This window comes from Lutra lutra, chromosome 7 (assembly GCF_902655055.1).
Source record: "Lutra lutra chromosome 7, mLutLut1.2, whole genome shotgun sequence".
Taxonomy (NCBI): Eukaryota; Metazoa; Chordata; class Mammalia; order Carnivora; family Mustelidae; genus Lutra; species Lutra lutra.
Window position 1 is genome coordinate 16,676,754 of NC_062284.1, and position 21,269 is coordinate 16,698,022.

At 51.5% G+C, this 21,269-nt stretch overlaps 2 protein-coding genes across 4 annotated transcripts in view; one reads left to right on the forward strand and one right to left on the reverse strand.

Annotated features, from left to right (window-relative positions):
- The window catches only part of PGPEP1L (pyroglutamyl-peptidase I like), a 42,269-nt gene extending 26,064 nt beyond the window's left edge, over positions 1-16,205 (forward strand). The window contains exons 3-5 of one of the 2 annotated variants that reach the window (XM_047738744.1): positions 5,514-5,636; positions 6,667-6,893; positions 14,113-16,205. In XM_047738744.1, the coding sequence (XP_047594700.1) occupies positions 5,514-5,636; positions 6,667-6,893; positions 14,113-14,395 (633 nt within the window). In that variant the 3' untranslated portion in view covers positions 14,396-16,205. Of the gene's footprint in view, positions 1-5,513; positions 5,637-6,666; positions 6,894-7,671; positions 7,936-14,112 lie in introns of those variants that run through there. The other variant, XM_047738745.1, reaches the window with a different exon arrangement.
- Positions 12,244-21,269, reverse strand: part of IGF1R (insulin like growth factor 1 receptor) — a 302,105-nt gene continuing 293,079 nt past the window's right edge. For both annotated transcript variants that reach the window (XM_047738742.1, XM_047738743.1), the window contains one exon: positions 12,244-19,149. In XM_047738742.1, coding sequence (XP_047594698.1) covers positions 18,768-19,149 — 382 coding nt within the window. In that variant the 3' untranslated portion in view covers positions 12,244-18,767. The remainder of the gene's footprint in view (positions 19,150-21,269) is intronic.

The following is a 21,269-nucleotide window of genomic DNA, read 5'->3' on the forward strand; positions in this document are numbered from 1 at the left end:
TCAATAAATTCATTGTAAAGGGAGGGAAAGAGGAAAGAAGAAAGGGAGGGAGAGAGAGAGAGAGAAAGAGAGAGAGAGGGGAGTGTCTGCATACATCTCCGAGCTTCACTCTTGCTTTCCCTAGCAATATCCTGCTAATCCTCCAAGTGCTGCTCAAAGCCCCCTCCTCCCTGCAGCCCTCTCAGACTACAACTCCGACTGCATAGCTTAACCTTTACAGCAACCCATATGAAGTTGGTCCTGTTTTACTGTGGTTTAAGATGGGGAAACTGAGGCTCAGCAAGTTTCAATGACTTGCCCAAACTCACACAATTGGGAGGGGGAAAGGCGAGGTGTGGGCTCTTTCTCTCTTACCCCCCCCCACCCCCCACCCCAGGCTTCTGCAGCTCAGGAAGGGCCCAACCCAGCCGTTCCTGCCAGGATCCTGTCATCACCTCCTGTTTCTAGTCTATGTCTCCTCTAAGAATGTGACCCACCAGGACGCACTAAGCCTGGAGCTGAGGACAGCCCCGGAGGCTCCCAGGAGTTTTGCTCAAATGATTGAATGAAGAGACGCCTCCTTGCTTGCCGGTCCTAGCCGGGAACTCTCATCTGATAGGGGAAGCAATCACATTTTGGAAAAAAACAGCAACTGTTTTTCCAACACCAGTTGGTGTCCCAGCCTCGGTGGATTTGAAAAAAATTCAGAGAGCAACTGGTGTCTTTTTCCCTCTCTTCGGTTCCCTTTGTTAAACTACCATGTGTTCCTGGTGACCAGATTTCAGGCGATGCAGAGACAGGAAGAAGTGGGAGAAGGAGGCAGAAGGCAGGCTCCCTGCTTCCCCAGGACCTTAGCACCTGGTGGGGTTTGGGCTTCTTTGAGGGACTATGGGCCCTGCGTGGGCACTCAGCGTCCTGCTGGGCCTTGTCATTCCTCTGGCTGGCACAGCCCTCGGGATTCCGCTGTGGCAAGCGTGGTTATGCCAGGCTCGCTCTCTCTCCCCTCCTTGAGCACAAAGCATTGTGCCAATCCGGGAAGCACAAACCCCTGGCTCCCTCCAGGTCTGCACAGAACCTACATTCTCTTTGCTAAAACAACCAGCCCTGCTCAGCAGAGAGAAGGCCTGCCTTCTGCTTAGGCAGAATGTTCGACTCACTGCTTCTGACAGGCCCCAGGCTCATCAAATTCTACTAAATGTCACTTTCAATAAATCCTTACATGACTTTCCCAATTATAATGATTAATTATAAGCACTGATCCCTTATATAAATCCCTGTGTGCCAGGCACTGTGCTAGGCACTTTTTCTGGTGAATCCTCTTATTTAATATTCGTGAAAACTAGTCAGACTTTTCATTCTCCCCATTTCACAGATGAGAAAATGGAGTCACACCCAGGCTAGTAACATGCCTGAGCTCGCCTGCTGGAAGGTGGCAGAGACAAGTCTCAAACCAGCGTCTTCCTGACCCCAAAGCCCACGCCTTTCACTGTGGCCCTGTAGCTGGGGTCTGGCTCTGTCCGTGTCCCCCTTCTGCCCTGCGCCCTCCTCGTTCTAGACTGAGGCTGGTGAGGAGCACTAGCTTGCCCTTCTTTTTTGTAAAATGCCTTTGTCTGCCATGGGCCCTGGTAGGTGGTCCAGGACACCAAGTGTGTGTGTGTGTGTGAGCAGGAGAGAGAGAAAGAGAGAACGAGCAGACTGTCCCCATGAGGTAGTGCCTGGAGACTCTCTTCATAATGTCAAGTTAGAAAAGTTTCCTCAATATCCCAAGTCAGAACTGCAGTCGCAGGCTGCGTGTGAGACGAAGGCCCCAGCAGGTTCCGTTTCTGGTGAGAACCCTCTCCCTAGCTGGCAGAGGGCCACCTTCTGGCTGTGTCCTCACGTAGCAAGGAAAGAAAGGCTCTGGTTGTCTCCTCCTCTTCTTATCCATCCTGGGGCCCCCACCCTCCTGACCTCATCTGTCACCTCCCTAGGGCCTTGTCTGCAAATACCATCACACTGGGAAGGGTAGGGCCTCAGTCTATGAATGTTGGGGGGGACACATTTCAGTTCATAGGACCCTCTCTTATACCTCTACGGTCCCTTACCAGTCCTGGTGACCTTGGGATGGCCGCAGACTTCCCATGGTCGCCCAGGCGGCTTGGCCAGGGCCCAGGCGAGGCCTGCAGCCTGTGAAGGTATGGACGCTCTCCCGGCTGTCCTTGAGTTGTCATCCACACCCCCCGCCCCCGCCCCCAGGTCAAAAGGCTCCAGGGGACCCACCTCAGGGCCCCGGACTTGCAGCCGTACAGTGTGGGTGGCCGCGGTCACCTCCTCCCTGGGGAGGCTCTGCAGCTTGAGAAGAGTCTGGTGACCGGGCAGACCCGCCAAGCTGCAGGCTCTTTCCTTGTCAGGACAACAGTGGAGAGAGAGAGAAGAAGAGGGTGACATTCTTGTTAGAAAGAGCATACACCAGGAAGACACTGAAGGCAACGCCTGAACAAGTTCAAGTCGACAGGTCCACAAGCCCTTATGTGCAACTCTCATATCCAAGGGTCTCTAGACACGAAGCTTTTCTTCATTGACTGGTTGGCCACACAAGGCCGAGCTGATGGGACGCAGCGTGTGGCACCTGTCCTTATCCGACCCGGAGTCCGTGACCGCATGACCTCTACCGCAGTTTCCATGGGGCTGGGCCGTGGCCGAGGACTTGCGCTAGAACCCACGGGAAGGGGGGCACGCGAGCACCAGCCTGCGGTCAAGTGCATCTGGGCATCAGGTTGGCCGCTTAAAAGGAAACGCGTGATGAGCAGAAGCGGGATGCTTTAATCTCCTGGGAATTATTTTCCAGATACAGAAAAAAACACAAAGCGGTCAAATTGGATGTTGAACACTGTCCATCCCACAGCGGCTCTGTGGATGCCGAGGACGGCGACAGTTCAGCGTCCTGGCACTTCCTTCTGGGAAGCACGGCCTCAGACGGCGCCAGGGACTGGGCGTCCTTATAAAACGGGGGGACCTGGACTCGAGGCAGCTGTGCGCGGAGGGAAGATGAGGGGAAGCCCGCAGAGACACCGCGGAGGCCCAGGGCTGCCCGGGACTCCCGGAAGCTGGAGGAAGCAGGCGGGGTCCCCCTCCTACAGGTTCATGGCCCTGCCGACACCTGGATTTTGGGCTCCTTTCTCACAGGTTTGGGTGATAAAATTTGCGACTGAGCCACCCACTTTGTCATGACACCATAGGAAACTCATGCAAAGAGCTCCCCAAAGCCAGCCCCCGGAACCCCAGCTGCAGCTGTGGGACCTACGACATGTCCAGGGGCGTGCTTCCTCTCTCCTCTCCCCTCAGCTGGGGTGGCGTGGGGTGGCAAGAAAAAGCTGAGGTAGGGGGAAAAAAAAAGGGGAGGGGGCTCCTTCCGCAGCCTGTTTTGGTCTGGGCTTCCGTGAGACAACCCAGAACCAGAGCCTCATTCCTCTGCGAAGAGGGGGCGCTGACCAGTCACCACTGCATGGCTGGGTGCTGGGCCTGACGGGGCCTGACCAGGCCTGCCTGGCTCAGGGTGGATGTCCCTATCCCTGGGGCACCACGTCTTTATAGGCTTAGTGAGCGTAATTACTTGACATTTCCACTGACGGCTGGGCTACAGCAGCTTCTTGGGGGGTTAGCTCTGAAGGCAGATTCCCTGGTAATTCTCTTTGGTTCTGGGGCTCCCCTGCAGGCTTTGCTCAGAGCCAGACCCCGTGAGAATGCCACCGAGTAGAAGAAACTAGTTCTTCACAGATGACTAGGGTCTGAGAAGCAGCCGGAGCCAAGCTACGGCCTCTTCACCCTCCTCACATCAAAGGCAAAGGCCTGAGTGTTGCCTGTCTCCCATGGGAGCTTCTAGAGGGGTCCAGCCTCCCTGTTCCTGTCTCACTCATGCCCCACAGGACAGGTCAAGACAGGGACACAGGAGTTGGAACCCCCTTGGTCTCTCTGGCCCTTGGAATGTCCATCTGGAAGCTCAGCCTCCAGGCCCCCGTCCCAGGTGACCCGGCCCTCCTTCCTGCCTCCCCCCACCGGAGTCAGACAAATGAAGTCCCCCCTTCAGGTCCCAAATGGGGATGTGGCACTTACTTTTGGAAGAGGAAAAAGCTTGAGCCGGGTGGAGGAACTGGGCTTCTGAGTGGGTGTCTGGTGGGCCAAGCTGAGCCCTTCAGGACCGCCGAGCTTGTCAAGGCCAGACCTGAGATATCGAAAGTCAGCCAGAAGTGCTCTCCTCCATGAGAGCAGCAGAGGCCGATCTGCACTGGGGCCCATCATCCCAGCCTGTCTCCTCTGAAGCCCAGGGCAGGGCCCCAGAATGTCCTGTCTGTGAACTTTGGGCAGGCCTGACAAGCCCAACAAGCAACCTCTCTCCAAGGAGACACGCTCCTGGATATCCTAAATTGCCAGCGAAGAGAGGCAGGAAAAAAGAGAGGTGCTAAACCGAAACCATCCTGGTGACAAGCCCAGCTCCTGGAGTGGGAAAAGGATACGGCCTGCAGGTTTCTGATTTAACGTTTCCCAACAGTGCACAGCACAGGCCTAAGATCTCACTCCCTGGCTTTCTTCCTTCCAAACTCCTGCCTGTGAAGGAGGGTGCTCCCTGACCTTGGGTTTTTCTCCACAGGACTTCTTTCCCATCTCTGCCCCCCACCCCACCCCATCCAGATCTCATCTAAACCCATGTTTTTGCCGCCTTGACATGCTACTGTCTTCCCAGAATCCTCTCTGTGAGCTCCAAACGCACAGAGCCAAGAAGCCAGGTCCCTCCCCTTCAAACTCAGCAGGTCCAAAGCCAACCTCATGATCCCCACACCCACCCCCAACCCCCTTCCACCGCCATCCTCTTAGGAAGAGGCTCTGACCCATTAGCTCCTTGCACACAATCCTTGGATGGCTCGCTTTTGCTCTAGCTAAAGTCCAAACTCTAATGGAACACCCAGTCTGGATTCCATAGAATTTTCTAGCTTCTGTTCCCACCCTTACCCACATGCAGTGCCTCCTGTTACACCATTGATGGTGCTGGCTTACTTGTCAGAATGCCCAGGGGTGCCACAGGCAGTTAATGCTCGGCTCAGAGTCCAGGGGTGCTAAACATCCTGTCCTTGGAGATGCAGGACACCCGGAGGAAGGCTTTCCCTGCCCCACACCCACTGCCCAGCGCCAAGTCCCACTAGGTTTCCCAGCGGCTCTGGTACTCATTCTCCCCCGTGCCTCTGAAGCTCCCTGCCTGGCTCGTTCGTCCCCAGCTTCTTCATCTGGCTCGGTCCCATTTGTTCTCGACATCTACCCTGCATCCCTTTTGCGGACCATCGTTCTAACCGGCAGGCTGGGTCAGATATGCCGTAGGGGCATATCTTTTGGGGCCTTGAGGGGCGGGAACTGTGACTCTCCTGCTGGCCCCTCACCAGCACATGAGCTCCTTGAGGGCAGGGTCCAGGCCCACAGAAGACCCTGGGAATAGAGTGAGTGACCCAAGTGTTAGCTTTTCAGGCTCGTCCCATTAGGGTGAGTCTACCTGCTTCTTCCTGCAGGTGCTGTCCAAGCTGGGCCTGAACGGTGACAAGGACGTAGAGCTGCGGATTCTCCAGCTGCCTGTAGATTACAGGGAGGTGAAGCAGAAGGTCACCAGAATCTGGGAAGATCTTAAACCGCAAGTAAACGATGGCTGGGGAGGCAGTGAAGCTGGGGGAATGGGGTCAGAGATGATGATGTGGTGGAGTTCCAGAGCCTGTAAACACCTGGACCCTGATTCTAGGGTTGTCCCACCAGTAAGGTCCCAGCCAATTTTCTAAGGTTCTGAGTCTGTTCATAAAAGTTTAAGCTGAAATAAAGAGTGGATCTTGGAAGAAGATTCTGGAGACAGGGAAGGAGGAAAATAAATGGAATCTTTATTCTTTGCCCGGACTCAGAGATAGTTTCCACCCAACCAATAAGCCCTTGGGTTAGGTCCCAGCCATGGCCATGCAGGGCAGGTTGGCTGTGAGGTGAAGCGAGAGACAAGGACCTTTTGCGCCTGGAAGGGAGGTTGGCAGGTGGCTCATCTAGGGAGGTCCCATCTTCATCACACCCAGCCTTTTTTTATCTGAACAGTCATTATATAAAAAAATTGGTACAAATATCCAAAAAATAGAAAGTCCTGATGATGAGGTTAACACAACACACACCACCAAACCATTAAGACAACTGCTCCAGGTGTTTTGATAAAACACAACACGGCTATTTTTTCAAAGAGGAAAAATAATAAGCTCAAAAAATCCCAAGAGTATTTTATCACACTGTTACTTCCTTTATTAGAGTTTCATAAAAGAGAGGGGAGAGGGGAGTTTCCCCGGAAATGGTAAGCTTCCCCTCTGCTAGTCTTAGCTACGGGGCAGGGGGGGGGGACCCCCTCCCCAGGGAAAAAAAGGGGAAATACATCACCCGTCAAGAATATTTGCCCCTATAAAAGTAGTTAAATTAAGTGTCACATGGGTTTCTATCCAGTTGTTTTGCATTCCTGCACATTCATGGTGGGGAGAGGGGAGGGGAAGAGTCGGCGGGGAAGCCCGAAGGTGAGTGCCAGATCTGGGCTTTATGATGCTTTGCACCCTGTGCTCTTGCTGGGCTTGGCCCTTCAGCCATAACCGGGGAGCAGAGCAGGCCTCAGTTTTCCTAATCTCTTGGCCGCCGCATGTATGGATGCAGCTCGTTGTGCACATCGGCATGGACACCTCCGCCAAGGCCATCATTCTGGAGCAGTGCGCCAAGAACCGGAGCTACCAGGACGCCGACATCCGGGGCTTCCGGCCGGCGCGCGGCGAGTGCCTTCCGGATGGCCCGGAAGTGATCGCTTCGGAGGTCAGCATGAAGGCGGTGTGCAAGCGCTTCGCGGTGGAGGGTGTGGAGGTGATCTTTTCTCGAGATGCCGGCAGGTACCTCCTGTGGGTGTTGGGTGTCTGAAGGGGTAGAGGAGGGGAAACGACGGCAGCGCGTCCTCCAACCAGGGTCTCTCCCCGGATATCCCCCTTCCGCACGGGAAGGCCATCCTGCGGGGTCCGGCTGGGCACTTGATCACGCGGTGCCACCCCGGGACGGGGTGGGTGGGGGGCTCCTGCAGACCACCGAGTTGTCGTCCCCGCCCCGGGTCTCGGGTCCAAAGCCCCCGACCCCAACCACGGCCTTTGGTGCTTGGATAGAGAAGAGATGGGAAGGCCTATTTTGAGAGCCACTGATGTTTGTGGGTGCTTTGTTTTTCTCTATGGCCGCCCAGGTTGTGAGTTAATTATTGTGACTTAGCCCCACATTGAGATGAATTTACCTTGGTTCCTCCAAACTCTGACCCGCCGGTAGATAGTTTCTCCACTCCCCTCCCCCACCGCTCCCCAAGAATGAATAAACAAGTGACTCAGTAGACATGAATGAGAGGGGTTCGGGTGTAAAAGTGTTTTGAACTAGTTGCTTGAAAATCTGGTCCCTTCCCAGGCTCTGCTGCTTGCTGACTGTGGGACCGTGAGACCAAGAATCAGTCTCTCCCCGATTCATTTCCAGCAACTCTTCTTTCTAAGGCAGAAGAACAAAACCTAAGTCTCCCTGGGTGGCAGTCCGAGGTCTTCATGCTTTGGGGATGCTGCATTGTCCCTTATGCTTACACTTCCCTGGGATTAGAGGCTGGCTCAGGGAGTAGTAACACAGCACTTCCTGTGGTTGCAGCTACGTCTGTGATTACACCTACTACCTGTCTTTGCATCATGGAAATGGGTACGCGGCTCTCATCCACGTGCCTCGGTTATCGCGTTGGTTCCCAGCCAGGCTGCTGGGCAAAGCCCTGCAAGTCATCATCCAGGACATGTTGAAGGAGCTGAGAAAGCCTGAGCTTGAAGCCTCGTTCGCAGAAAACTCAACCGCGGCGATTCCAGCCCAGGGGAACCAATTGGGGGACTGCTCCTTTAGAGAAAATTAAATGTTTCAATCCTGTGTGCAGAGTTCAGCTGTGCTTTGAGAGACTTTTAAAAAAATGGCTTGTAAAACAGTTTACATGAGGAAAAAAAGCTCTGAATTAGCCCAAGGAAATCACAAAGGGTTATTTTATTGTCAGAAGAAAGAAGAACACTATGAAAGGCAGACATTTCACAAGGGATTAACTAGCTTCAGTTATGGTTTTCATGACAATAAAATGAAATCCTAGTAATATTTTTTTTTCTCTTAAAAAGACTGCGCAGGGGCCTGTGGAATCCTGCCCAGATTGCTAAGACCGCAGACCTTTTGGGCAGAGCTGCATGTGGTGGGTTGATCTGTGACCAGCTGGCCAGGGGGAAACACGGGGGCGGGGAGCAGCTGCTTGGTACCCCTCCCTGGCTTCCACCCTCATGCATCAGGTGCCATGTGCTGCTTCTGACCCTCAAATCTCTACTGTTTGGTTTTTCTTTTTCTACTCTTTTTAGTAGTAAAATTGTATTTAATATACAACATAAAATTTACCCTTTTAACCGTTTTTCAGTGTTTATGGACATTCAGTTGCAAAGACATCACCACTGTCTATCTCTAGAACTTTCTCAGCATCCCAAACTGAAACTCTGTCTCTATTAAACAACATCCTTCCCACTCCCCCTAGCCGTTGGCAACCATTATTCCATCCTCCATCTCTGAATTTGGCTACTCCAAGGACCTCGTATACATGAATCATACTCTTTGTCCTTTTGTGACTGGTTTAGTTCACAGAGCACAACGTCTTTGAGGTTCATCCATGTTGTAGCGTGTGTCAGAATTTCCTTTTTTAGACTGAGTAATATTTCATTTTTTGTGCAGACCACATTTTGTTTATCCAGTCATCCTTTGGTGGACACTGGGTTGCTTCCACCTTTTGGTTATTATGAGTACTACTACTGTGTACACTGGTGTGCAAAAAAAAATATTAGAGTCCCTAATTTCAGTTGTTTTGTTTATATACCTAGAAGGGGAATTGCTGGATCATAAGGTGTTCCTGTATTTACGGTTTTGAGGGTCTGCCATGTTGTTTCCCATGGTGGCTGCACTATTTTATATTCCTAGCAGTCGTGTTTGGTCTTAAAGCAAAGGATAATAGTCAGGGTTGGCTTCTCTGCCAGGTTGGGTGTTATCCTTACCTTCTAGAACCAGAATCTTCCCTTTCCAGCCACCATGTTGCCTTTGGGCAACGCTGCCCTGGCTCTGAGCGCCAAGCTGCTCAAAGCAAGGTTTTGCCTGTCTGAGGTTTTCTGTGGGCAAATATCCATTGAGATGCATTGGTTTTTGGAGGAAGGGGTTGATGATGAGGTTGATGCCACCCTTTGGAGGAAGGTAGCTGTGGCTAAGCTCTGGGAAATTTCTTACGGTGTTGTGCTCATAGCTATCACTTTCACTTAATTACTTTTTTTTTTTTTTTAAAGCATTGTTTATTCTGTGTCCAGATTTTTTCACTCTAAGGAAAAGCACGTGCCGGTTAACAACAAAGGAACCAGGCAGACTGTGCTTGTTTTATCATTAGCTCTCTAGCATACTTGAGCCTTTGGTACAGACTATACAGGACCCCTTTTGCAAAGGAAACTGGCTCAGTTGACATGAAACAGATCAGAGTCCCCTGGAGCAGATCAGAGCCGGCCAAGTGGGCTGGGATGGCATGGCCAGCACGTGCAGGTCCGGCTGCATGGTTATAAATGCAGAGATGCTTCTAGATTTGGAGGCAAACACCTGGCACCGAGAGCCCTGTCCCCCCTTCCCCACTGTAGCTTCCCTCTCAGGCCAGGGGCAAGCAGGGGGCCTCAGGACCCTGCTTCAGAGTTATTTCAGATTGCTTGGCACCAAACCATACACATTTTATAGACTTTTAGATGTCATCTGGTGAGGAGGCCCAGAGCTCCCTCTTGATGCACGTCTCTGTCGTCTCTCCCTGTGTGACCTCCGATGTTCATGAGGAAGATTCCCAGAGGGCCCAGGTCCCTCCGAGGCTCAGCGGCCGTCCGTCCACCCCTGTGGATATGTCCTGGGGTCTGTTCACCTGTGGCTGGGCTGCGGTCGCTCAGAGTCCCTTTGAAAGCTGACCCCGTGTAAACAGGTTGAACTCTGGGTTGGTTACATACTAGTTGGTGGGTCTTGGGCAGGCCTGTGTGTTTGCTCATCTATGTAAAAAAAAAAAAAAAAAAAAAAACAAAAACCTTTCTTTGCCAAGTTGTGAGCATCTGCTGAGAAGGGATGTGCGAGGCGGCCAGCGATGAGCGTGCGCTCTACACACATGCGCCATACCGAGTATGGGCTCCTAGCCGGACCGTCGAAGCCAGATTACGGAAACGGCCCCGCTGGCTCTGTGGTCTCGGAGCGGCACGCTGTGGGGAGGCGCTGGCGTTTGTAAGGATTCGGCACCTTCAGCCTGGGAAGAAACTGCGCTACTCCCGGCAGAGCACGGGTGCAGAGCGCACCGCGGCTGGCAGGAAGCACGGCGTGTACCTACACAGGACACTCCTAGTGCCCACCTCCCAGCAGCCCACGCGCCCATCGGAAAGAAGCCTGGAGACTGCCTGGAACCACCTGTCATCTAGGACCAGTCGGTCGAGGTCGAGGGCCAGCCACTCTGTGACAAGCAGAAACCCCGGGGCCACCCCGAGAACTTGAGAGAGTCCTTGCTCTTAGAAAGGCCTTTTGTTTTTAGGTCCAAATATATGTGACACTGACCAGATCTGAAATAACTATGGCCTTTGATTTACTTCTACTGCCTACACCTTGCTGTTTAGCCCTTTATACGGTGGCCTGACTTTGTTTCTGGAGTTTCCTGCGATCAAAGTTCAGTGAAACGGTCAGCTTGCATCCGCCCCCCTCCCCCATGTGTCTGCGTGTCTCTGGTCTGATTCCAGAACACTTCCAGCCTGTTTCCTTTGAACATACATTCATACTTCTTACTGTGGCCATTTCTCCCAGCAGTAAAACAATGCCTGGATTGTAGAGGCCTTGGGACAGGCCAAGATCCTCAGTTAGAAAGGAACGTTCTGAACACCTCCCGCGAGCCACAGCCTGTGCACGCTTGCTTGCTTCTGACCTGCATCCCAAGCAGGTGTGCTGGCTGCAAGGTACCAACAAGGACAGGGAAATGGGAAGTGTGAGTCCTTTGTCCCAGAGTCACCTACAGCAAACCTGCCTGGGCCTGACTTCTGTCAGTGGAAGATATAGCAGAAGTCTACAGATCAGTCAAAAATGAAGTACAGATTTCTGTATCTTATGTATTCAAATTTTCTTGGAGCTGATTTAATGGAGTGAGAAAGCGAATAGCTTCCCTGTCTTCACCAGCAATTTGCATGCTGAGAAGGTTCAGCTGTCAGAAAGCAAGCAAAACCTTTCCGCAGAACACCTCCGAGCGACATGTGTGAACACACGGGCCACACGTGGCTCGGCTTCCCTGCCTCAGAAGCCTCCGATTCTTCCAGAAAGGGAGGGGAACCAAATCAGACACCAAAAATGCATACAGAATTCTTTTATTTAACTTAAACCATGTAGTACTTTAACTACTAGAAAAAAGCAGAGTAAGAGAAACTAAAGTTGCCTTAGCTTCAGCCATTCAAAATAGACAAAGTTTTTTTTTTCATAATGTAAAGAATCCAGAGTATATCGCAGTAACAGGAATAAATTCTTACAACAGAATATACAAAAACATTTTGAAATTTTTTTCATCTACTGATTTTTTTTTATAAACAGAAGAATTTTTTTTTTTTTTTTAGGAATAATTTGTACACAGAAAGTCATTTATGTAACAAATTGGCCATGTTATTACCTTTTTTTTTTTTTTTTACTTTTTTAAAAAACTTTTTTTTAAACAAGGAAACTCAGAAAATGCATTATTTGCGATGCATCCATTCCATTGCGCCTTCTGGTTTAATTCTCTTTTTTTGTCCCAGATGTAGACATACTCTGGCAAACCTCTCACCTCAACCTCACTGGCTTAGAAAGCAGACAGGTGTTTTTGCCAAGCATCTGTCCCACCTGTGGATGTGTATATGCAACGCCAAACATCTCAATGAACAGTTGAACAAAAAAAAAACCCTAATTGTTTCTGGACCTTTCTCCCATGTAGTGCAAAACATCCAGATGTTTCTACTGATGGAGATTTTGTGGAGAAGTGTAGACATGGCCAATAATCCACTGGGGGCTAGAGGAAATGGAGCCCGACTGAAACACATTTGTGTGTGTGTGTGTGTCGTTTTTACTTAAGCGGACTTGGTTTGGACTGGAAAAATGTGTCTTCAGTGTTCTGTCTTAAATAAAATAAATAGGGTCTCTTCCTTGTTATAACAAAGCACAAATCACGGTATGAGGCATGTAAGCAAAGGGCCTGTGTGCACCAGAATTACCATTGTTCGCATGATAAGTCTGTGTGCTGTGATCACTGTGAAACCATCAGCTGTGCCATCCGGGCTTTCCCTCCCCCGGCACTGCAGGACAGTGGTGACAACCAGCCCCACCCGCCAGCTGCTCACGAGCACCATGGCTGCTGCTGGGCTGCAACACCTCTGCTGTGTCCTTGGCCAATGGGGTTCTTGCAGTCTGTTAAAGTAGCTACACTCCAAAGGGAAATGACCGGTAAAAGATGGTCCCCTTCCCAACCAGAGAGTTCTGGAAGACCAAGATACTGAAGATACAGAACTACTTCTTAAATCATCATCTTTCCTTTGTTACAAGCTAGGGCACAAAGCATGGAGGAAAAGAGGGTGAACCATGGCCTGGGTCAGGGAGAATCTTTTTTTTGGCATATTGTAAAGCTAGCTAGGAAATAGGTGTCCTAAAAAAAATGATCACAAACACACATTTGCACACACAGAGGAAAAAGGTGTCTTTAAATTATTTTCGGCAATTATAAACTACAAACATTTTATAAAATTATTCTATGTTCTTACAAAAATGCAATGAAACATTTAATTAGTTCTTGTAAACCAGATCTTCGTCAACTGACTACCCGTAATCTACTGGACTTGAGAGCCCTATTGAGAACGCTAATGAGTGACTAATTAGAACAATGTTTACCAGAAGGATGCGGACACACACAAACGTGGACATACAGATGAGTGATCATTATGTTCTTGCATAAACAAAATAAAACAAACCCTAAAGTCATGCCCCAGAACTGACAACTGACGGGTGCGGTGCAGTTCCGTTCTGGACGTATTTCACTGAACTCTGCGACAACAGTGTCCAAAGGAGGATGTTCGGTTTCTTTGCCGAAACCCAATGCCCACGGGTGACTGTTGAGCCTTGATGTGGTCTGATACCTTCAGAAACCATCAGGTTCAAAACATGGCCCATCCTTCTTCCCAGCCCCATACCCTTCTGCTCGCCAGTCTTTGCTTGGCTTCACATCACGTCCGCATTACAGTGGTTCCTTACTGCCCCATCATCCCACCGTCAAGGATTGTCCAGTCTGCTTTTTCTCTAAGTGATCAACGAGTCATCTAAGCTGGAGGCCCGAGATGAAACCCTCTGGCCTGTCCAAGGTCTGTATCTTCAGCATCTCTGGTAACAGAGGTTCAATCTAGACAACATCCTCTCTTGAAATTCTCATTTGTACCACCAACTAGTCAGAGGGGAGTAAAAAAGGTTGACTTTCATCACAGGTGCTTAGAGGTTGGATCTGGTCCATATCTGCCAATGCTGCTTAGCCCAGGAAATTAAAAAAAAAAACAAAACAACAACAAAACAAAACCAGCTGACAAACACAAAAGTAACAGTAACAAAAGAACAAACCCCAAACCTTAAATGTACTAGTGGGACTGCTGGGATGGGCCAGGGTGAACGGTGGAGCATTACTGCCAACTGGAGGGTGCCTGTGTTTTGGAAGGGAGTTGCTTTTGACACAGGCCTCCCTAGGGGTACCCAGCAGTGACAGCCATGGACCTTGGACCAAGCACCCTAGGCTCCTCACCCATCTGAGCTAGTGTGACCTTGCCACGACAGCAGCCTGCATCACGCCCTGCCACCTGCCAGCAGAGGTGAGCTGCTGACAAGAGGCTTTGGTGGAACAAACTGGCCTAGAGTCCGGCATCATACTTGGCTCGTACATATGTTATCCCAACCGGAGCTCATCACCTCCTGTCAAGCATTTTGCCGTCGGGTAGTTCCACAATAAGTACTTATTTATTTATTTATTTTTTTTTTCAGATTTTACCAAGCCATGTTTCCTCCCATCGAAATGTTGTCCCAAGTCCTAAGGAACAGGCTGGAAGGAGAGGCCAGCGTTGGCCACGAACACGGTCTTCCGTCTTCCACGGAGGAAGCGCATTCCAATTGTGTGTCAAACGTCATGACATCCCATAAAGGAGAGCTGGGTGGTCTGGGTCTCGCACAGCTGAAGTTCGACAGTGTCTCCAGAATGCACCAGCTCCTGCTGCCTCGGGGAAGGGCTGTGTGTACTAATGTTTTAATGCTCACATCAATTCAATGATGTGCCTCAGTGGTTCACGTCACTTCAAGCAGTGTGAGCTGCTGTCAGAAGGAGGTTGCATGGAAAATGCCACAACTCAGCTTGATTAGATTACTTGGAGCATACAAAAGAGAAAAATCAAGAAGAGGTGGGAAAATCAGCATAAAATTAGGCGAGAACTGTGGATAGATGATGCCTTGGGATAGTCAAGGTGGGTGGTTTGGTCCAGTAAAATGACTGCACCATCACACAAGCAAAATTTTCTTTTATTTAAGTGTTTCTGAAGCATTTGTTATGATGGGCACTACACTATTAGTGTTTTCTTTCTACTTAAAGAAAAACCACCTACGTAAAACAAAAACAAAAGGACACCAACAACTCGGACAGTTGAAACAAAACCCTTATAACCAGTTGAATGATCTGTAGAAATCCAGTTGTGGAAACCGGTAGGTATGTGCAAAAGAGGAGCGGCCACTATTCCAAGGGGTCACCTACAGTGTGGAAGAAGAAAACCCTGATCCAACAGTTATTTCTCAGTGACCTTACGATGCCAGGGGCCTTGGGAAAAGAGGGTAGTGTTCTCGCAGTGGAAAGAGCGCTCCCGAGCCTAGCCACAGCGCTAGAACTGAAAGGAACCATCCCTGCTTCGGGAAAACCCCCACCACCTTTCCCAGATCGAGTCACCAGTGCCTGTGAGAGCAGCTGCTGGAATCGGGACACGCGCCCTCCACCCGTGTGAGCAGCAGGAGGACGGGATGAAGGCGCAGCCCTGGCAGGAGGCGCGCCACCCCCGAAGGAGGCTGGGCGCTGACCACCGGCCCTTTCCAGCCCGAAGGTTTGGTCTCTGTTTTCGCCTGGGGGAAGAGGAGATGAGGGTGAAGCTGCGGAACAGTCTGGGGTGGGGCAGGGGGACTCCCGTCCTCTGTACTTCCTGAATGGGACCAGCTGGCAGGTCAGGAACCTCTGCATTCCCTCACAGGAGGCCTGGCAGACCGAGCTCTCAATAGGGCTGTTGTGGCTGCACCACTGAACTTGACCCCCAGCGCCGTGAGAGCTCGTCCCCACCTCGGGCAGGCCTGCCCACGGCCGGAGCAGTGACCCAACTCCAAACATCACACCTTTCTGGGTGGGACTCTAACCCAGAGACTGCCGGCCTGCCCTCCCCACCACCCCACTCCCTGGGTCCTGCCTGCCCTTCAAACCTAGAAGACGAGCGCTCTCCCAATGACAGAATCTGTCTGTTGTTGGAGCTGTGCGAAGTCCCTTTCAAAGGCAGAGAGCCAGGGGCGGCCCAGCGGCCTCCCCGGGGCTCGGTCTGCTCGCCTCCCAGCAGAGTGCGGGCGCCCTGGGCCGGGAGGAAGGAAATCCTAACACCTCACAACCTCTTAGGAAACCAAGTTGGGAGAAGAAGAACGAAGGCAACACAAAACGAGACATCTCAGGAAAAGGCAAGCTGTCTGACATGGGAGGAGAGGTGTATTAGTGTTGCTTTGACCCCGGGATACAGCCTGACCTCCCCCTGCCTCGCCTGGTATGTGCAGCCTGTGGTGTGGATAGAGGTTACTGGTATCAACGGCATATTGTCAGGTGCTGAGAAATGTGAGATGTATTGTTTTGTATATATACACATATAAAAAATAACAGTGAGGTAGATAAATGTTTGAAAACCAAAACCAAGAAAAAAAAACCAACAAAAGCAAAAAAACAAAAAAACTGTCCTGTCTTACACACACACACACACACACACACACAAAACCCTTTTCTCAGTATTTAAATTCATAATGGGGCTTCTCTACAGTGATTGAAACTGGTATCACAAAATAAATTAAAAGAAAACTCCTACATATAATACCTTAATTAACTTTTTTCTTTTTTCTCATCTTTTTTTAAGGGAAAAAACTATGGGACAGAGGCTAGAGAAAATTGTAGGACTGAAGCTACCGACAAGCAGGAAAGCACTACACACTTGCTTTCTCGTGTTTAATCTCCAGTCACAACTAGCAATCATCATATTCGAGCTTTGTTCCTACTCATAATTTAAACATTTCCATCCCAGAAGCAACTCGTATGCTGTCATCACTCTGGTGAGAAGTGCTAAAAACTAAACAAAACAAGACCCCCGGGCCCCGAGGATTTGGATTCCCGGCCAAGGAAAAGCATGCCAGTGCCAGGGCTCCCGTCCCCCAGGAGCGAGCATGGGGCTCCCCGGCCACCGCAGCGGTGCTCGCCCCGACCGGGCCCTCCAGCTGCCAGACCTGGTAGAGGGCTCACCGCCAACCCGAGGAGGTTGCCCCTGTGGCCCCTTCCCCGCCGGTGCCAAGGAGGGACCTGGGGATTTTCGGGTTCTAGAGACAGGTCAGTCTGGAGGGTGGCGGCGGGAGCCGCAGAGGGGCCCACTGGACCACGCCCGCTGCACCCTGGGACTCAGCAGCTGTTTCTCGTGGGATGGAAGGATTAAATATCCATTAAAAAAAATAGTAATCCAAATGCCTAGTGTCTGCAGTTAAAACTGCTGTTGTACCCAAGAATTAAAAAAATAGATATATGTGTGTCACAACCAAAACAAAGGTGCGGGGAAAGAGAAGGTGAGACTTTCCAACAAGGGCGACTAGAAACACTGAACAAGGATGTGTGAAGTATTTAACCTTCTTTTTTTTTCTGACCTGAGTTTGTATCGTGTCTTGCACTGAAACAGACCCTACGCCGTGTGGGAGCAGGCCGAGGAGTGGGGTGCCGCCCGCTGCCCGCCTGCGTCCCTCGCCAGCCTCGTGCCCACAGAGCCTCCGGGTTAGAACATAACTAACGGGTGGGGGGGAGCGGGGAGGGGAGGGTGTATTTATAAAAAGGCATCAAACAGTTCATGGCAAATTATGTTATAGAAGTATCAGTTACTGGGAAGAGAGGAAGAAAGTCACGCACGCTAGTACAAAGCATAAGAAGTTTCTTGGAGTGAGCAGAAAGGGAAGAAGGGTAGACCTGAAGGTTTTCATAGATTAAATCCACAAAGATAAAGGACAAAAAAAATAGCAGCTTTTTTTTTTTTCTGTACAGACGTATAGATGAATATCTGAACCGTAAAAAAGTTATAAAAGTGACATTAAAGACGATGTGTATGCAAATGTTTCATGGTCTAACATAGAACTGTAAGACCCATGAAGAAGTCCTAGTAACAGAGAAAATGTCAACAAAGCTTAGAATGCTTGAATCCATTTACTGCTTTTCTTCTTACTGTTGTGGTGGTGTTTGAATTCCTTTCCTTGCAAACCTGCATAAACAGTTGGGCTGAGTCCCTGGAAACCCCTTCCCATCTGCGTCCTGGGGGGCTGGGAACCGGTGGGGGGTGGTGGCCGAGGTGGGGGGACAGGAGACTGGCACGTGGACGACCTTTCCTCAAAGCCTGTCTGCCAGGCTCTCGACAGGGCCTATTTTCTCCAGAATTCCTGGGGGCTAGCAAGTGGGGTGGGGGGGTGGGGAAGAGGGGTTTCAGCCTCTCCCAGTCTCCACTGAGAGAAAAATCCCATTCTGTCCACTTCCCCCAAATAATAACCTAGTCAAAAAGCAACTGGACCTGTGTGAACGTAGGACTGGAAAAGAATACCAGGGGCGATCAGATGGAGAGTGTCCTCAATGTGGCTCCTGAATGGTGTGACTCGCTACCGTGCTGGCCCCATGCCTCTGGAAACAAGGAAACAGGTGCCGGGATCGGGAGGGAGGAAGTCGAGGGTTTTGGCAGAATTTGGCAGCATTAAAATGGTAACAACCTTGAAAGCATGATGGCCCTTTGTCAATTTCGTATGTCCCTAAAAAGGTGAAAGATACAGTTAAAAAAATTCCGTCTCAACGTGTTTTTTGTTTTTGTTTTTTTATAAAGACCTACGGTGACAGGCAGGTGTGTATGGGGGGGGCAATGTGGGGCCACAGGGAGGGACGGCCAGTTCCTCAATCTGATCGAAAGGGCGTCCCAGCTGGGCTTGCGGCAAAGGTTTTTCCATTATGAAGCAGAGAGAAAGAGAAAGGGGAGAGAGAGAGAAGGGAGAGAGGGAGGGAGGAAGGGCGGGAGACAGGTCTGAGAGAAGTGAGGAGTGACAGGGAAAGCGTGAGGAGACTCGATTCTCGAGTGTTCTGTTGCTATTAAGTGTTGTCATTAAGGTTCTTAAAGGCCCATGTCAGTTAAGGGTTTGGGTAGGGAAATAAACAGCTGCTTGCATATTGAAAAAAGGAACATCCCAAACGTGTTTACTGCAGAGAAGCCGTCTCCCGTGGGCAGCACTGGCAGTTCTGAAGATCCACTGAGGTACAAGAGGCTGTGAATAGATTGTTCGAACTCTCTCCCCCCACCCGCCGCCCGGCGTGCGCACACGTTACTGTTTGCACGGGATCCGGGGTCCCAGGATCAGCAGGTCGAAGACTGGGGCAGAGGCAAGGCCCTCTCGTTCTTGCGTCCCCCGTTCATGTGCGCGTAAGGCTGTCTCTCGTCGAAGCTGGCTCGGAGCACCAGCACGCCAGGGCCTGGGCCGTTCTCGGCCTTGTGTCCTGAGTGTCTGTCGGGCAGCGGCAGGGAGGACGAGGAGGCAGAGGGGTCCAGGGGGACGCTCTCCATGTTCTCGGGCTCCAGGTCCAGCTCCTCCGGCTCGGGCGGCTTGTTGTCCTCGCTGTAGTAGAAGGACACCTCCCGGAAGCCGGGCTCCATCTCGTCCTTGACGCTGCTGATGATCTCCAGGAAGGAGGGCCTCATCTTGGGGTTGTACTGCCAGCACATGCGCATCAGCTCGAACCTGAGGTGAGGACACACGGCACATGGGCCCCGCCGCCTTCCCGGGCCCCTCGCCATGGTCCCCCGGCCACACGCAGAGACCCCAGGGGCGCTGCCGCCTCTCTGAGCCTCTGCTTTTCTCTCTCGATGGCCTGAGGAGCCTTCAGCTCCCCCTTCCCCTGTCCCATGTCCTACCATGGCTTTCGCTTCACCCAGGACCCAGGATCCTTCTTGGGGCAAAACCTAAGTGCTCATTCCCCGAGGAGGACAGATCTAGGTGTTATGGTGACAGTGCTAAGACATAAAAACAGGGGTGCCTGGGTGACACAGTGAGTGAAGCGTCCGAGACTCGGTTTCAGCTCAGGTCATGATCTCAGGGCCATGGGCTCGAGCCCCGAGTCGGGCTCTACTGTTAGCAGGGAGTCGGCCTCAGATTCTCTTTCCCTCTGCACCTCCCCCACTTCCTCTCTAAAATAAACAAATATTTAAGAAAGAAATAAAAATAAAACCTATACAGGATTCTGTTTAAAGCATCTCTTATAGCCACGGATGGAACATTATTTCCGGAATCAGGGTGCAGGAAACCTCTGGTGTCTCGGTAACAAGGGTTAGAAGCGATTGCAACTATCCCGACAGCTCTCTCTTAATCCCACCTCTGCTAGTTCTAGGTTTCCCTCAGGGGCTGGGGACAGCCAGCAGGGGACCTGTAGAACAGGCAGCGGGGCAGTGCGGCGACAAGACGGAAGGAGCATGTGTTCCAAGTCGCCCCGGGGTCCTGTCCAGCGCCGCCCAGGCTGCCTGCTGTGCGCCCCACCACGCAGAGCCTGCTCTCGGATCCAGGCTGCTCCGAACTGAGTGACAGTCCCAGCAAAGACCTGCATCCAGAGCCCAACAAGGCAGGAGGTGCCGGTGGAGGCAGGCAGCAGACACAGCGTGACGCCCGTGTGGGGACTCACCAGCTGGACCACGACGGCATTTGGGTTGCAAACCTCTGCAAAACCCTCAGCACCACGTGACCACCGGGAGTCATCCTGGCAATGGGACGGGGCCCCCGGAGAGCCAGAGCCTGCGCCCGGAAGGAGATAGGAGGAATGGGGTCGTGGGGCCAGCCGACCTAGGGGAGGCCCAGGCTTTGACGGTTCAGGATGGCCAGGGGAGGAGGGAATGCTTCTGATGAACCCACAACCCAGACAGACCCAGCTTAGTAGACCTTGGGAGTGGAAAGGAAGGTGACGGAGCAAACAACCAGGTCGGCCCCAGAGCCAGAGGAGGCCATGGTTCCGAGAAGGGATTGGCCAGTGGCCCTTGCTTGCGTGAGCTGGAAGCAAAAGAACCTTCCCTTCCCACTGTTCTTGCCAGAAAATTCTATTCCCTGCAAAACTTCTAGCTAAAGAGATGCTTTTCAGTAAAGATGGCACCATGGAACGCCCCATATTTGGGGAGCACAGAGCCTCCCAGATTGGCTTCTGGCCTTCCTTCGGGCTGACCATTTGACGGACAGAGCACTTGCTTGTGTCTGGCCCCAGGGGAAGAAGCCAGGGGAGAAGCCCGTGGGACCCAGAACCCAGTCTGCAAAGAGAACGCTCCTAAGCTAATGGCCCCAGCTACCTTGAAAGAACTGGGGAAAAGGTGTCAAGTCGCTGGGAGGGAAAAGGATGTGACTTTGAGAGTGGACATAGGGGAGAGGCTTTCCGCCCATGTTGCTACCTGTTTTTGTAAACAGTGTTTTATTGGACCAGCCACACCCATTTGTTTACATGTGTCTGTGGCTGCTTTCAAGGGACAACTTCTATTTGAGTAGCTGGAAGAGAGACTGGCCTTGAAGCCCAAAATATTCGCCGTGTGGCCCTATACAGAAAACGTCTGCCACCCGTCCTCCGGCAGAAAAACATCTGGACAAAATGTGAAGCCTGACCTGATTGCTCCCCTCCCCACACTACCCCTGACCCCTTGGCCACGCCACTCACCGCGTGGCAGGACCGATCCCCCAGTTCACGCGCTCAGTGACACACACGGGGTGGCAGGCAGGGTTTGACACATGTGAGCTGCCTTCCTCCTCCCGAGCCTGGGAAGCAGGCGCCTTAGAATATGTGCCCATTTCGTAGCTGAAGAAGTGGAGGCACCAAGAGATTCCATGATCTG